Source organism: Hydra viridissima, unplaced genomic scaffold, assembly GCF_058129835.1.
Source record: "Hydra viridissima isolate aposymbiotic clone 2 unplaced genomic scaffold, HvirCarnegie_v1 scaffold_15, whole genome shotgun sequence".
In the NCBI taxonomy this organism is placed as follows: Eukaryota; Metazoa; Cnidaria; class Hydrozoa; order Anthoathecata; family Hydridae; genus Hydra; species Hydra viridissima.
In genome coordinates this window covers 959,242-975,911 of record NW_028324314.1, presented here as the reverse complement: position 1 = coordinate 975,911, position 16,670 = coordinate 959,242, and the positions used below count along the sequence as shown (strand labels likewise).

The 16,670-nt window shown below is 31.2% G+C and overlaps 1 protein-coding gene across 1 annotated transcript; it reads left to right on the top strand.

The window, feature by feature from the left end:
* The first annotated feature begins 4,284 nt into the window (after positions 1-4,284).
* Positions 4,285-11,788, top strand: LOC145193260 (uncharacterized). Its single transcript, XM_090073203.1, has 2 exons — positions 4,285-4,593; positions 10,760-11,788. The coding sequence occupies exons 1-2, from the start codon at positions 4,567-4,569 to the stop codon at positions 11,786-11,788; spliced, it is 1,056 nt and encodes a 351-aa protein (XP_089929329.1). The 5' UTR covers positions 4,285-4,566.
* Positions 11,789-16,670: the final 4,882 nt, after the last annotated feature.

The window sequence follows — 16,670 nt, the reverse complement described above, 5'->3', positions numbered from 1 at the left end:
CTTATTTTTTTAATAGAAACCACACAATAACTGTCTTACAACAATAAAATTTACAAAATATCGCCATTGTGAGGAATTATTTTAACCTCCCCTGAGACACTATTGAGTCATTACTTTCTTTATGAACTTGATAATATTTTTCCCATCTGACTGCGAATCATACAATTTAGAAACTCCACTCCCCTTTTACACAGTAGTACAACCGCCTTATTTTAACACATTGAATACATTAAGACCATACATGAATTAACAACTACATACATTAATACCTACACGCATTAGCACCTACATACATTAACATCTACACACACGCAAATTGCATCTTGAAGACGTTATTCACAACACCATAATTTACAAAGCATGGCGACGGCTCCATTTTGTGTGTTAGAAAAAATCTTTAATGCAGATTTTATGAACGAAGTTCAAAAGTTTCCAGTTTTGTATGACAAGTTTGATAAGGAATTTAAAGACAAATGGAAAAAGAAAAATGCATGGGAAGAAATTGGTTGTCTGTCAAACTTCTCTGCTAATCAAGCGGAAGAAAAGTATAAAAGCATTCGAAGTAGTTATGAAAGGTGGCTGAAATCAAAACGAAATATCCCATCAGGTTCTGGAAGGAATTCAGTTCTACCTCAGTTTCTTCAGCTCGATTGGCTAAATACTTTTATAGAACATCATAAAACAACATTGAATATTTGTTCACCTTATGATTCTAGATTAGAAACAACGAATTTGGAGGTAAACGTTGAGGTGGTTTGTGAGCAAGTTGAAAATATTCATCATCCATTGAACAAGGAGCTAAATAATCATTTATCTGAAGATGTGACTAAAAAAAAAACGATTATGTTAATTCTTGTGTGCAAGTAGAGTCAAGTGAATTGACAATTCATACTAATAATATAAATAAAAGAAAAAGAAAAACATTAGATTCTGATGATTTACTTGACAAAACTTTAGTGAAAACATTAGAAATGGTTTACTCCAATATTGAAAATCCGACTGAAGAAGAGCAGGATGAAAATTATTTATGAAACCATTAATTCCACAGCTAAAGCTATTAAACCACTATTCCAAGGCCTCGGCTAAAGTTCAAATACAAGCACTTCTTCTCAAAATAGAGTTTTCAGATAAAGATGAAACAGCCCAGCAAGCACACAACGTTGAAACAACGTTGAAATAACGTTGATCGACGTTGATCAACGTTATTTCAACGTTGTTTCAACATTGTGTGTTTGCTGGGAATCAAGCCTCTCTGTTTAACCTATTGATGTGAATAAAAAACGTAAATATTACATTCTAGCTTACTATTTTGTTAAACCAACTGATGTGAAAAACTACGCATTCTGTAAAATCCATTGTAGTTGTAAAAAGAAGAACCTGATTTTGCAGGAGCCTCAATGCGTACATGTTTTCCATCAATAGCTCTAATGCATTGTGAAAAGTTCCAATTCTGATTAAACTCTTTAATGATGTTTTGCCATTCTTTTATGTCATTTGGGGCTGTTAGAAATATTTTTTTAAAAACTTCCCAAATTGCACAACAAGTTTCTTTGATTATATTACAAACTGTAGCTCTCCCAACTCGAAAATAAAAGGACTGAGTTTGCTATGATTCTCCTGTAGCCAGATATCGAATTGTAATAGTTAATCTTTGCGATGAACAATGGAAACTCTTCACTGGGACAATACTTTTTCGTTAATGAAGATCCGATTAATGAGAAAAGGTGTTCAAGTCTGTCAGGAGACATTCTTAAGTATCGATAAAAAAGTTCCCTATCAAATAGCATCATTTCTTGCACCAAATAACTAAACGCACCTTCCTTAACGCGAAATTTAGATTTTTAGAATTTTAGTTCTCTGACCCAAAACATATGCTTTCTTTTCTATACGCTTTTTCGGCGTCTTAAAATTAAAAGTTTAAGAAAAAGTCGATAATTAAGAGTGAGATTTTTTTTTATGACGGCCATTTTTTGTATGTTTATACTGTTTTTTTTTTTAAAGATTTTTGCGCTAATTCAATCTAGTGGAAACATTGCGTTGCACAACAATTTACCGCACAACAAACCAAACGAACGTTGCACGATTTTGGTACGACGTTTCTACAACTATTGGAAACCTAGCTTTATAGGTCATTGCATTTACAATCTGAAAAGGGCCGTTTTGAAGAGAAAATATTTTCTCTTCAAAACACGTGTAAGAAAAAAAAAAAAGAAAATTTATTAGCCAAATATTATCGTTGATATTTTTTTTATTTGAAATAAATTTTCGGTTAAGATCACAACTCCTCAAGAAATTATTCTGACGGTTCAGTTAAATTAAAAGATAAATTTTGGCCAGAGATTTTCTTACGGCTAAAAACTGCATTCTAAGCGCTGCTTGAAATTTTCGGTTGCTCTTTGGGTCAATGTATTTTAAACTGAAAGGCCGCGCTGGTGAAAAACTAAATTTTTAATAAGGTTTGCTTCGACCATAAAATATTCCACCTGTCCTCGAATGGAATTAAATATTCTGACAAAGAATTATTTTCTATTTTTTATTGTTGCAGAAGATTAGATCATAGAAGTTTATGCTTTAAATGGTTCGACCCTTTAAAAGTTCTACTTTTCTTTCCACTTAGCATCATTTCTAATGTGGCACAGGACGCCATATAATAAAAACCACATTCAGTAATATAAACTAAGTTTGAGACTAAGTTTTCACATTCTAATACGTGAAAATGAAAACTTTTATTTTACTCGTCAAATTAATCTGAGATGCGCTGTAAAGATTTTTTCTTCTAAAATAAGAAACAGCAAATGTCTCAGACATAAAATTATGTCAAAGTAAGTGGGCAGAAAAATGTTTCTGACATTTTATGTTGACGGAAAATATGTCTGAAAATATGTCGACAGATCTGCCGGACATATTATGCCGTAACAACTGTGATTGTTGCTGTTGATGAAATCCTGGCTGAACCACGTGGGTTGCAAGAAAATTGGTGTTTGATGGAGCTTGGTTACTGTATAAAACAGCCATTATCTGCTTTACAGTGGCTAGCGAAACGCAGACTGATAAAAAATAGTATGTACTACGTGCCATAGTCAGTTTGGGTTAAACGCATATCAAGATGCAGCAGATGGTTACCGGTGGTATTGTAAAGGTTGAAAACAGCGGCGAAGTGCAAGAGAGGGATCTTTCTTCAGTCAAAGTAGGTTGAGGCTCACAGTACAAGAAATTCACATTGAATTTCTCAAAACTTAGAATAAATCTGTACCTCTTACTAACTAATAATAAGAAAAAAAAGACTAGAATGTTTTTGGTTGCTCTGACTGAACAATAGTCGACTTTGAAAAAGTACTTTGGAGTGACTAATCAAAGTTCAAAATATTTGGTTCAAAAATAAGTGTTTACGTTCGTTGAAGCGACAAAGAGAAGATATTACCATAGTGTATGGTGCCAACAGTGAAGCATGGTGGGGACTCTTTCATTGTTTAGTGTTGTTTCTGGAAATCAAATCTGGAGGTGTAGATGTAGTTAAAATTGATCGTATATTGAAAGAAAAAGAATAAAATAGAATTCTTAAACAAAATCCAGTTCCATCTGGATTGCGATTGAATGGTGCTAAATTCTTTTTAGCAGGACAACCTTCAAAACATAGCTCCAAACTAGGCAGATATTAATTAGAATGAAAATCTTTTGAAAAACATTTTTGAAAAACAAGCTTGGCCTCTACAAAGCCCTGATATCAACTCTATTAAACTTTGAGCTGACAGACAGAAAAGCCGGCAACCGGTGTCTGTCATCAAGAGAGGAAATGTGAAATATCTTGAAGAAAAAGTTTGGTAAATATATCACTTGAAAGCATGAACAATTTAGTAGCTTGAACGGCCAGAATTGTAAAAAAGTGATCAAAAATACGAGAGTATTTAATCTTGTACGGGTTCGATGTTTACATAATTAAATCTTATAACTTTTATTTCGTGTTCTTTAGATTTTTTTAACATTAAGTAAGACTAATTTGATAAACTTTTGTATTATTTTGAAAACACCTGAATGTGTGAATTTATTCGTTCATTTTCCATTGTTTTATTTTATCATAAAATATGATAAAGATGAAAAGAAGCCGTTACAAAGTCACAAAGCACGCAAACAGGAATGTATTATAAAAAAAAAATGCTGAATAGTTTTTAGTAGCTTTACAAAACGTTTTAGCAAGTAAAGGTCAGTTAAAGTATGAAGTTAAGGTTTTTCAAAAACCGAGGTTTTGATTACCGTCATTTTTCAGAACAGCTGGGTCATCTTTTTCCACGTCTTTAAAGATGTGAGAAAAGATGACCCAGCTGTCCATAAACAAAAATACAAAAATTTATTTTGGGAAAATATTTTTATCAGGTGAAATTAAGGCTTCTCCAACTTATTGAGACGATTAATCAACTTGTCCCGCTGAGTTAGGAATCTCGAAAAACCTGGCCAAAAGTCGAAAATTCACTGGAATTACATAAAACTTGTGCATAACATCTAAATCGCCGGATCCGAAATTGATGTTGGAATTAAAAAATTCAATATGTCAGAACCAAAATGTAGAATATGTTAACAGGGTCGCTCTTGAGAGGTGTAAGTTAAATCTTTTTTTTTATTATTATTTACTCTGACTTCTAAATAGCTGTGAAAGGTGCATATACATATTTACAATATTTCACATATACTATTTACAATTAGATGTTTGTTTGGTTTTCGTTTTATATATATGGGCAATTCAACGTAAAAGAGGAAAAGAAAAAAAGAATTTCATGGCGACATATAATAACTTCATTAAATTTTTTTTCCAACTTTTTAAGAATACTTTTAAGAAAAAAATTTCTTAAAAAATCATTTTATCACACTATAACATCCTTTTAAAATTGTTAAGGGTTATATGAGCATTTTTTGACGTTTATATATAGTCATGTTGTGAAGCGTTGAAAAAAGTTTCAGTGCTGTTTTTTTAAATAACTATTACTTCTAAGTTTGACTAAAAGGCAAAATTAAACATTATGCATAATATTTTTTATAAAAACGAACTCTGACTAGGTCTATAAGAAGAGCATATTAATGAAAACAAGACGTTACGACCCTCAAAAAAAAAAGTCGAAAAGTTTTTTCTACGCTTCGTATCAAACTTTTTAAAACTACAACCACGGTAAAAGTAAAGATACTCATACATATTTTATTATCTTTTCAAAAATAAAAAACATTAAAGTGCTTTAAATCACCATTTCAACATGTTACTAAGTACGTTACGACCATCGCGAAATGTTTGTTTTCCCATCACGGTTTCTTGACTTAAAAAAAAATTTAAGTACGAACGGTTTAACTCATTTCAAACGGTTTACATCATTTAAACCAAGTTACAATATAAATCATTTGTTTATTGTTGAATTTGCAGTTTGTTTATTCATCTTATTACTAAACTTGTTAAAGTGCTTTTGAAACTTTGAGTAACTAATGAAACTATGATAGTAAACTATTGAAAGTTTCTTTGCCCGAAAACGGAGACATGGATACCTTAATCACCTATAGTTGATGGATTAAAGAAGATCATCGTTGTGTACTCAGTCAACATAAAAAAAAACATAAAAAAGTATTTTTAAAGATTTCCGCGACAATTTACTAGAGTTTACTGAGCATCATCTCACTAAAAAGCACCATTCTGAGCAATATTGCTGTCAAAAAGAAAATCTCGAACCAAACCAAATTTTGATACACTTTGATAATTCACAAAACTATACATGTGGTTATCAGGATGCTGTTCAAGCTGCTTATTGGTCGCAGTCAACTATTACCTTGTTTAAAATTGTAATCTACCGTTACCAATTAGAGCCAAAATCAGTTGTAATAATATCCGACGATAATGATAAAACAAAACGCGCCACTACTACATATTTAAGTGAAATATTTGACCTCTATTGCATTGATTTTATTTAAAAAGTTATATTATGAAGTGATGGTCCATGCACTCAATTTAAAAATAGATACATGGCCGAATTCATACAAGATTGCTCTGTGAAATATCATTTTCAAAGTATAGAATGGAACTTTTTTTTCTCACGGTAAGGGGCAGTTAATGGAGTAGGAGGGTCATTAAAGCGATTTGTTTGGAACAGCGTAAAATCTCGTGAAGTGGTCGTCTTAAACGCTAGACTTTTTCTTAGCATCAAAACGGTGCAAAACTTATGTTAGACTTATCAATACTGATGATATTAATCTAAGGTGGGCCTTAATAGCTGATAAAATAGAAGAAGCGAAAGTCGTTACAAATATTACCCAAATGCATTTTTGGTAAATAAAAAATGGAAAGTTTTTGGTTTCTAAATTCTCTAATATTTTTTAATGGGGTTGCGGAGCAATTTTAAAATTTATATATTAGTAAAAAAAGTTCGCTATTCTAAGATATTTTTTTCCTATATTGGATTCCCGGCTCCTCAAAACATTTGCGAGGCATATGAAAGTACATACTCCTAGATATTGAGTTGTTTTAAATAGAGTTAATAAAACAAAAAACACAGGAAGCATAAATAGCATTAAGCGTTTTTTGCCTACTCCAAATAAAACGATCCCAATATTGAAGAAACATCATGGGTTTTCTTGATAATGTTATAAAATTCATATTTTTTAACCTAAATTAATTGGTTTTTATAACCATTCAACTTTTATCATGTCATTCATTGCGTTATTTGTTGTTTTTCATTTTTGGCTTTTTCGTTACGACCGTCACAGTTACGTCCGTCACGACATAAAACTTAATAAAGTTCTCGGAAAGCTTCAAGCTTCAAAAATCTATGAAACTCACCATATAGTAAGTTCAATGTGTAATTAAAGAACACAGGAAAGAATTTTTTTTCACTGTGTAGATGTCTGCATAAAGATTGACAAAGTTTATTTGTTTAGATTTGTCTAAAAGTAAACGTTACGGCTGTCACGTTACGTTAAGTTGATTTTTCAAATAAGTTGAACACTTGAATGATTTAACTTTTGCATACTAAATTGTATAATAGTATTTAACATTTCTGGCAATTTTCATGTGAATACCATTCTTGGTTAATTTTTAATGGCTAAAAAAGCGTCAAGTGTTACGACCGTCACTTGCGTGGAATTGCCCATATAGTTTTTTTTTTTTTTTCACATATATTTGTTATATTTACCTTTATACATATTTACTTTTTTAACCTTGTTAAGGTGTTTCTCGTATGTTGTATTGTTTCATTAAACTTGTCTATACAAAGTTGCGTTAAAGGTGTTTGTCCGGGGGGTAGTATTCTGTTCCACCTGAAATATTTTGTTTGGTTTTGTTGTTAAGATATTTGTCGAGTTTTTACCTGTGTCAGTTTTTTGTCTTTGTTTTCTATGTGGATGGTGGGGATGTGTCTTTGGCAAGGGTAGTTTTGTGTTTCGGTGTTTAGTGGGTAGAGCCACGCCGTTGGTATCCGTAACTTTATTTCCATTATTGTTTTGGATGGTATTTCTAGTTGTTCTGCTGTGAGAAAACCTGGGGTTGAGACCTTGCATATGTCTGCGATGATTCGTATGTTTTGTATTCTTGTGTCCCTTGTTTGTCTCAGTAACGGTGGAAATGAGTTTTCTGAACAGGTTTTTGTTAGCAGTTTTGGGTTAAAGTATATGGGTTGATACAGTATGGCTTCAATGGTGTTTTCTGGTGTTCTGATGTCTTCCTTAAAGTTTTCTCAGCTGTGCAGTAGATATCTGTAAGATTTTGGGATCGAAGGTTTTTCTTGTGGTGTGGGGAATGTGTGGAGCGTATAAACGTTTTGTCCTGCGTTTCTATATCTGTTCAGGAACAATATAGCTGTGTCGGTCCATGGCATGTGGTTTTCGTGTGAAAGTATTTTGATGACCCATTTTATCTGAAAAGGTTTGCGCTTTGGTATTTACGTCTATTAGGTTTTATCCTCCCTTACGGATTGTCCGTGCATCTGTTCCAATTGCCGGTTATATCATCTTTTCCGTCGTTTGGGAAAAGTTAGTCCGAGGGTATGTATCTTTGTTTTACTCCAGTCAAAACCTAGCGGTTCTGTTGTTTTGCCTTTGTTTCTTCCGAACCAGAGGCCCTGACATTTTTCTCTGTTTAGTTTTTATCCCGTTGCTTTTTCAAACTTATTTAGGGTGTTGCCTAGGTTCTGGATAGATTTTAGTTTTCTAGTATAGAACACGAGCACGTCGTGTCGTCCGCGCACGCAGTTACTTTTGTTTCGAGCTGATTTATCTTTATTCTTTTTATGCGTTTGTTCTCTGTTATATTGTGTATTAGAATGTCTGCCTGTATTATGTATAGGCTTATGGATAGAGGGCATCCTTGTCTAACTCCTCTTGTCGGTTAGAAGATTCTCGATATATGTCTGTTTGCTTTTATCTTTGTGGTAATCTTTGTATATAGCGTTTTTATGTTTTGGACTGTTTTGCTTCTGTAGTTGTATTTCATAAGTATTTTGAAGAGGTAGTTTCAGTCAACTCGGTCGAACGCTTTGATTTGGTTAATTGAAATGATAGCCGTACTTTTCATGTTTTCGATGTTTGTTATTTTTATGACGTCTCTGGTGTATAGTACGTTCATGTGGATTTGTCTTTGTGGAATGCATGATGTTTGATACCTGCAGATTAAGTATGGTAGGGTAGTTTTTAGTCTTTTCGTAATTGATTTAGCAATGATTTTGTAGTCTATGTTTAGGAGAGAGATCGGTCTCCAGTTTCTAATGTCTTCTCTTGGGTGCAAGTTAAATCTTTAACTACATTTGCAGCATGACCGACTCCTGAAGCCCGAAGACTCATCTGAGTGAAAGCTCAAACGAACTGCATGTGGAACACATTTCCTCAGTTTTTGGGCGTTTCGTTTGTTCACTTGATCAAAATTTAAAAACGGCCCTTTGCACTTTAAAAACGGCCCTTTGCACTTGAGCTTTTTTTCTTTTCTATTTTTTTTGCATGAAAAAAATTTAGATTTTTAATACAGAAAAGAATATTGAAAATTTTAACAGAGAGAAACTTAAAATATCTTGATGCGATATTTGTAGAGGCTTTCAGCCATAATCATGTGTTTTTAAAAATGTCAAAAATTTCCTTAGTTTGTCAACAAGTTTTTTTGTCGAGAAGACCTTCTTCAGTTTATTTTTCCTGGCATCTGTGATTGCAAAACTTCAAACTGGTTATCTAAATCTGAAAATAATTTGTTTTTTCAAAACTTCAAAAGTTTCCAGAGGAGTAATTTGCAGAGAATAGGCCGGGTGAATAACAATGAGCAATTGCTTTTACTCAGTAATTGGTCAGCTTTACGTGAATAAAAACTTCAACAACTTTTCTTAAGTTTTTATTAAAGTAAAATTGAGCAATTACTGAGTAAAATGCTTACTTTTACGTGAATAAAAATATGAGGAAAACTACTGAAGTTATTATTCACGTAAAGCTGACCAATTACTGAGTAAAAGTAATTGCTCATTTTTATTCAGCCGGCCTAATCTCCTTGTAAACCTTAGAACGGTGATTCCCGGCGTGGGGCGCGTGCCTCACCGGTGGAGCGTAGAATATTTTTAGGGAGCAATCATAAAATTTATTTAGGTGAAAATTACCTAAGAAACTTTTCCCCTGAAAATTTTCTATGCTCCACCGGTGGGGATCGCTGCCTATGAATGTAAAGAATGTAAAGAATGTAAAAATATATTGAATTGAAAAATTTATAAACACAATTTTATAGAATTATAGTTTTATAGAATTAAAGTTAAATTAAACAAAAAACAACCCATGTTATATTATATATATATATATTCATTCCCAAGAAGAAATGTAAAAAATATAAAACAATATTTAAATGTATAAATATATAAAAGCAATATTTAAATGTATAAATATATACAAACAGTATTTAAATGTATAAATATATACAAAAAGTATTTAAATGTATAAATATATAAAAACAACATTTAAATGTCTAAATATAGTACCCTTAAAAAAATTGTACATCTTAATAAAAATGCAGTTCTACTAAGATAAGATAGTTAGAAGCTGTTTGAAACGTTTTTTGATGTTTTAACCGCTAAAGTACAACAAGCACTTTGTAATCTGTACTTTGTGGTGTATCTAACACCACAAAGTGCAGATTACAAAGGGTTTTTTTGCCATAACTTCCTCTTTAAATTTTACCAAATACATTTTTTGTGCGTTACACGAAAGTTCAAGATAAGACACGATTGGTAGGGGCTAACCAAATTCAAGGCAAAAAAAAATAAAAAAAGAAGCTAAAAGTAAAAATAAGGTAGTGGCATTTTGCAGCTGTCCTTTTTGTGTTTTTTTTTTTTTTTTTTTTTTTTTTGCCGCGAATTTGGTTGGTTGCTAACGATTGTTACTTGATAAAATGTTCTGCGGTCACGAAAACAACGCACCATTAACTTATTATTTTAAGTTTCATTCGAAAAAAACAGTTTAAAACACCAAGCTCGGTGAAGCAGTGTATCTTCTTTGGATGGGTTGCTGTAAATCTTCCTAGTTTTGAGGAAAATTGAAAGAATTCGTATGAAAGTTTATTAAATAGTAAAAACCTGTATTAAAACATAAATAAATAAAAAGCCATTATTGTTAGAAAAAAAAAAGGTATGTAGAAATCTACATTTTATTAAAAATACTAAATACTTTAAAATTACAACTACAACGTTAATAAATAGTTTTTTTTATGCTTTCAATTAAAAATTTTTTTAGAAAAAATAGTTTCTTTTAGTTTTTTTTTTTCTTACCGTAGAAAATGAAAAAATGTGTCGTACCTGAACTTCTTGTTTTATATGCAGCCGCGACGTCTTTATTCATTTATCTCGGATACGTGAACACTAACCTAAACAAGAATCTTTATTTTTTACTCAACAAAAGCTCTACACTCAGTCTTCCTGAGACTCAAAATACTTGTTTGAAATATAAATTCCGCGAAGTTCTTCTTTTGATCACGTTTAACAATCCTCTCTACGATCATATTCCATTACTTCTAAACATGTACGGAGGTGTTTTTTCAAACATCATGTTTTGCGGACCAAAAAACTCGCCGTCTATTTATCCAATGATTAACTCAATAACTTATAAAGGATTTTTTAGCTATGATGAATGTGCTGCTCAAGTGATGCGCACACATCCCAATTACACTGGTTATTTGACCTTCAGCGATGACGTTTTGCTTAACGTTTGGAACCTAAAGAGCATCAATCTTGACAGGTTATGGCAAGGCCCAGAGTTCCCTTACAAGTCTGGAAAGTTTGTTGTTTCATCAGGAGACGACTGGCATTTTTGGAAAACCCCATTTGGTTTACAATCTTGTGTTCAAGCCCTGCAGAAAATTAGCTCACTCAACACGTATAAACATCATGTAAACCGTTTAATGAACTCTAACAACACTTACGGAAAAGGACTAATCATGAAGTCATTTGGTAACTACACCTGCTACGGTGAACGCTCTGACATTTTTTATATTCCGCAGCACATGGCAAAAGACTTTATCGAACTTTCACACGTGTTTAAAAATGAAAACGTGTTTCTTGAAATTGCCGTTCCGACTATTATAAGGTTGCTTGCCACTGACATTGAGAACTTAAAAGGCATCTACATGCCTGGAGAAGTCGGTAGCGATCTCGTGAGAAGAAGCGATCGTCTTCTTCTCTACTACAGCTTAGATTTACACTTTATTCATCCGTTTAAGTTTAACTACGGTAAAGATTCAGCTGTCGGCCTGAACTTTTTGAGAAATAACTTCACAAAAATGGTAAATAATTCAGCAGCATGTTAACAAATGGCTGTATTATGCTGATATTTTCCGAAAGAAAAAATGAAAAAAAAGTTTCTAAATGAACAAATATCGAAACGTCTTTTTACAGAAACAAAGAAAGAACAAAGATTCGACTTCTGTATGCGATGAACAACTTATAAAATAACAAAAGTTGTGAGAAGAAACAAAATCCCCAGTTAACCTCCTAAGAGTATGGAACAGAAACAGAAATATAACTTTTCAAATAAAAAGGAAATTGAATTAGTAATCTTGATTTGAATGAATCTTCAACTTTATCTAAAATCAGATTTTGTTACTTATAAAAAAAACTTGCAAAACTTGTTCCAAGGTTGCTTTTTTTCCCCCCTTTCTCAGAAATAATTTTATTATTTTTTCTCAGAAGAACTTTTTTAAATTGTTAAAAACTCATTTTGCTTACAATCACTTTGGGCGATGCGTTACTTTAGTTGTTTAATTCTATTTACAAATAATAAAAACAGCTACATCAAATCCTACAAAGGTATCTTCAAGTCTTCAGATTTAACTACCCAGATATAACTATAAATAGTTTACACCCTAAAAATCAAAGTGTAAAAGAAAGAAGATGGTTAGGAGTTTGCTAGAAGAGGGGAAAATGAGTTTAAGCCATAGGAGACATAATGATGAGTACATAGAGTTTGGGCAGTATACAGTCGGATACGCAGAGATAAAGAACAATAAAAGAAAGAGAAGGATGACCTCAGAAGCACTTTTTATTATAAAGTTCGAAATTTGTGATTAACAATGGCGTTTTCATCAGAGAAGGAAATTATTCGCGCGCACAAAAAAAAAAAAAAAAAGACGCGCGTATTGGAATTAAATCAGAGTATTACTGTTACACAGAACCTTAAGGCATCCCCACATCCTTATACAACCAATCCTCCGATCCTTGAACACCTTAAATCCCATAGAGATAATATAAGAGTAAAAAAATATTAGAAGTATCAAAGAGAAGCCCAGCCATATAAAATAAAAAGTAGATAAATTATCTCAGTAGCCACGACGTATACTGTGCCGATGTAATTTTAAAGCATAAACACAAATTTAAATTACGCGTGTTCACTAAAGCGAAAAACTCAACTCCACCCAACACGCAAGATTGTAAATAACGGACGGAAAACACTTTTTCGTTAATTGTTTTTTTTGAGGTTAATGCTCTTTAGAAAGTGCGCAGATTGTCAGCATGAAAAGGTTTTTGATTATTTTGAATGATCAAAGGTGAACTTGACTCGTTGTTTCAGAAAATATTTAAGGTGAACTTTGCAAAATAATAAAATTGCGAAGACCAACACAAATGTCTAATACATATTTTTCTTAATCAAATGAACCTTCAACTAAATGTTCTTAACCAACCAAGCATCAGAGACAGCATTCGCCAAATATTTATTGGATTCATCCAGCTGCGTAGACATGACAGAAATTTTTGGGTCATCACAAAAAGTTCGCAAGCTTTTCGAAGGAGAAAGTTGCGGCTGCGCAAACGCTATAAAAACTTTTCTATGCAAACCAATCAGTTTAATCACTAGTGTTATCTAGTAAACTTTAAAGTAAACAAAAATAGCTCCAACCATAAAAGAAAAAAGAATTTTTAAATTTATTTCAAAATGTTAACAGTTGCATCTGAATCTTAACTATAAGTAATATTTGCGCTTTATTTTTTGTTTACAGTAAAGATCATTGTTATTTTCCAATTTTTTATTTTTATATTTTATTTTTTGTATATATAATTTTTAATATATATATGAATGTATATATCGATAACAATATATACAATTTTTATTTTAATTATATATTCATGTCAACAATAATTTATATAATTTTTATTGGTTGTTTTACACACTTCAAAATAGTCAGTTTCTTCAGTACTTTAAAGTACAGAGGCTAGCTTGGATTAATACAGACTTCATTCACAAAAAAATTCAGCGATTGTCAATTTAAATCATTTAAAGGTTTGAAAAAATCCTTAAAAGTTTATTTTAAAAGTGGTTGCTTGGTGAGTTTCACACGGAAATTTAGGAAATTTATATAACCAACTTAAGTCTTGTTCATTTTTAAATGGACTGCATTTTTTAAGAAATATCAATTTTAAAATGGTTTCAACCAACTATGAATCTTAAGCAAAGTTTGTATCAGAGAGTGCACTCTTTGATACAGCAAAAGGTGTATCAAAGAGGTGCACTCTTTGATACAGCAAAAGGTGTATTAGAGAGGTGCACTCTTTGATACAGCAAAAGGTGTATCAGAGAGGTGCACTCTTTGATACAGCAAAAGGTGTATCAGAGGTGCATCTTTATGAGGGGATTACACATTAATACAAAAGTAAAGTTACTTTGATTTGTTAAAGTTATTTTGATTATTTTTGCTGATAATGTTTGCTCTGAAAGAGGGAATATTTATTTTATGGAAATTATTGGACTTTGAGCTAAAAACATTCACACGTTTAAATAGAAAACCTTTTTTTTTTTTTTTTGACTCTTTAATTGGCCATATTGTGTTAAATGCCTCTACATCCATTTTTAGCAATTTGCGGGAAAAGTGGGCTTTTTGTGTGTGTAGATGTATGGTTTAGATATATGATGCTTTTTTAAAGGTTTTTAAATTTTAAATGAAATAAAGCATTTTATTATCGTGGTTTTGGTTTTGTTTGAAAAACAAAACATGACTACGTGGAGGAGGCCATTTTACAGGTTACATTCTCCTTTAATGTTTCTTTCAATAAATCGATGAACTTCATTCTATTTGTAGCGAAAAAATAGTAATCATGTTTCTATTGATAGTTGTATTCTGGCCAACATCATTTTTGAAGAAATACGGATCAAAGTTTCTACCAACCCATAAAATACACCTAACATTGGCTTCTTACGGATGTAAGGGTGCACAGTGAATTGCCTACAACAAGTTAGTTGAAACAAAACATTTTGTTCAGCAATTTGGTTGCTATGGATGCGATTAATAATATTTGGTTTTTTGGTTTCTTCAAACCTTTAGGCAATTTTTATATCAAAAAAATTAAATACGAAAGAAAAAAATGCAATAAAAAAAAAAGAAAAGTTTTTTAGCAAAAGAAATGTTTAAAAAGAAAATACTCAGTTTAACAATTAAAAATATATGTAACTATATATACTATAATTTAGGTGGTAACCTTCGATCATCACGTGGGCTGCAGACTTTTGTTATAAAGAGTTTTTGCTGAAAATGGTGAAATTCTCAACTCCAAAAGACTTCTCTGAACCTCGAATTACATCACAAATGTTTTACAAAGTAAAAAATAAAAAAGAAGAATTTTTTTCTTATTGATTACATTTCCGGCATTCTTCAAATAATGTTTCTGAAAAAAATAATTTTTCTGAAAAAAATAATATTTCTGAAAAAAAAGCACACACAATATAAAAAAAAAAAAAAAAAACTTAAATTACAAAACATTCAACTGAATTTTGCCATGAAAATATGACAACGAAAAAAGAGAGTAAAATTTTAACAAAAATTTTTTTTAAAAAAAAATATTCTAACGTACATAACTCCTTTTTTAAATAAAATTTTTAAATAAAACAGTTAATGAAATTAAAAAGTACTTATGCTAATTTTTCGAATATGCAAATCACTTCTATGAAAGTGTTTCCTTAAATTGGAACCCTGGAAACATCATATTGCGGTTAACCATATTATACAATACGATTTGGAATTTAAACTCATAAAAATGGTGGTGAATTCATTCATCATGAGTTCAAAAAAATGATATTAGGTATGAGATAACGAAACCAAAAACCACTCAGAATATGCTAAAAGGTTACTGTTGAAAGCTGTAGAATTTGCAGCATTAAGAAAATAAAATGTCTATGCTTTTTATTAAAGTCAATATACTGTTGAGTTTGTGTACGATTGTGACAAATATTATTGCCTTTTTAGAGTAAATTGAATTTTTCGCAGAAATTCTTTGGGTTTCTAAAGAAAATGTTAGAGATTGATTATTGAATCTGTTCTAAAAATCAGATAATGGAATTAATTCTCCAACGTATTTTTTCTCAAAATTTTTCAGGAGTGATCCCTTGTGCTTCGGATTATGCTCCAATAGAAATTATCTCCAATAGCTTATAGAAATTATCTCCAATAGCTTATAGAAATTATCTCTAATAGCTTATAGAAATTATCTCTAATAGCTTATAGAAATTATCTCTAATAGCTTATAGGAATTACCTCTAATAGCTTATAGAAATTATCTCTGCTGTTTAATGACATAAAGTACAAGATTGTATTTATATATCTAATTATCAATTAACTATTATCCATGATTGGTTGATACATGATTAAAAGTTATTTACTATTTGCGATTGGTTGTTACATTATTGAATAAAATAAAAGGTTATTGACTTGTTTACATTCATCAATTTTTTTAATTTTCTTTCAATACTAAAGACCATTAGAAATGATGACTCGATAGTTTTTGGTTAATTCAAATAGTGGATGCTTTAAAAAACTTTGACGTTTGGTACAAATTTATCATCTCAAGATACAAAAAAAAAAGAGCTCCGGGCCAAAGTCGGCAGGTTTCTGGAGTCCATTCGATACCACTCTTAAAGAATATTATTTGAGTTTAATGTTTGTTTTTTTTTAGTTCATAAGTTCATTTTTTTTATTTTTTTTTAATTTTTTTTATACAAAAAAAAATAAAAAAAAATATGAACTGAAAAAAAAAAAATTACTTGAGGAAAAAAATTTTTTCATCATTCAAATTGGTGCACGCTCGTCGTTCTGATCCAGTCAGAGAACCTCAGCCCGCCTTACCACCTTCTTTTCTACTGTTTTAAGATAGACAACTCACGAAGTGTCAATGTTAGTTTTTGATGCATTTTATGTATTTGTAAAT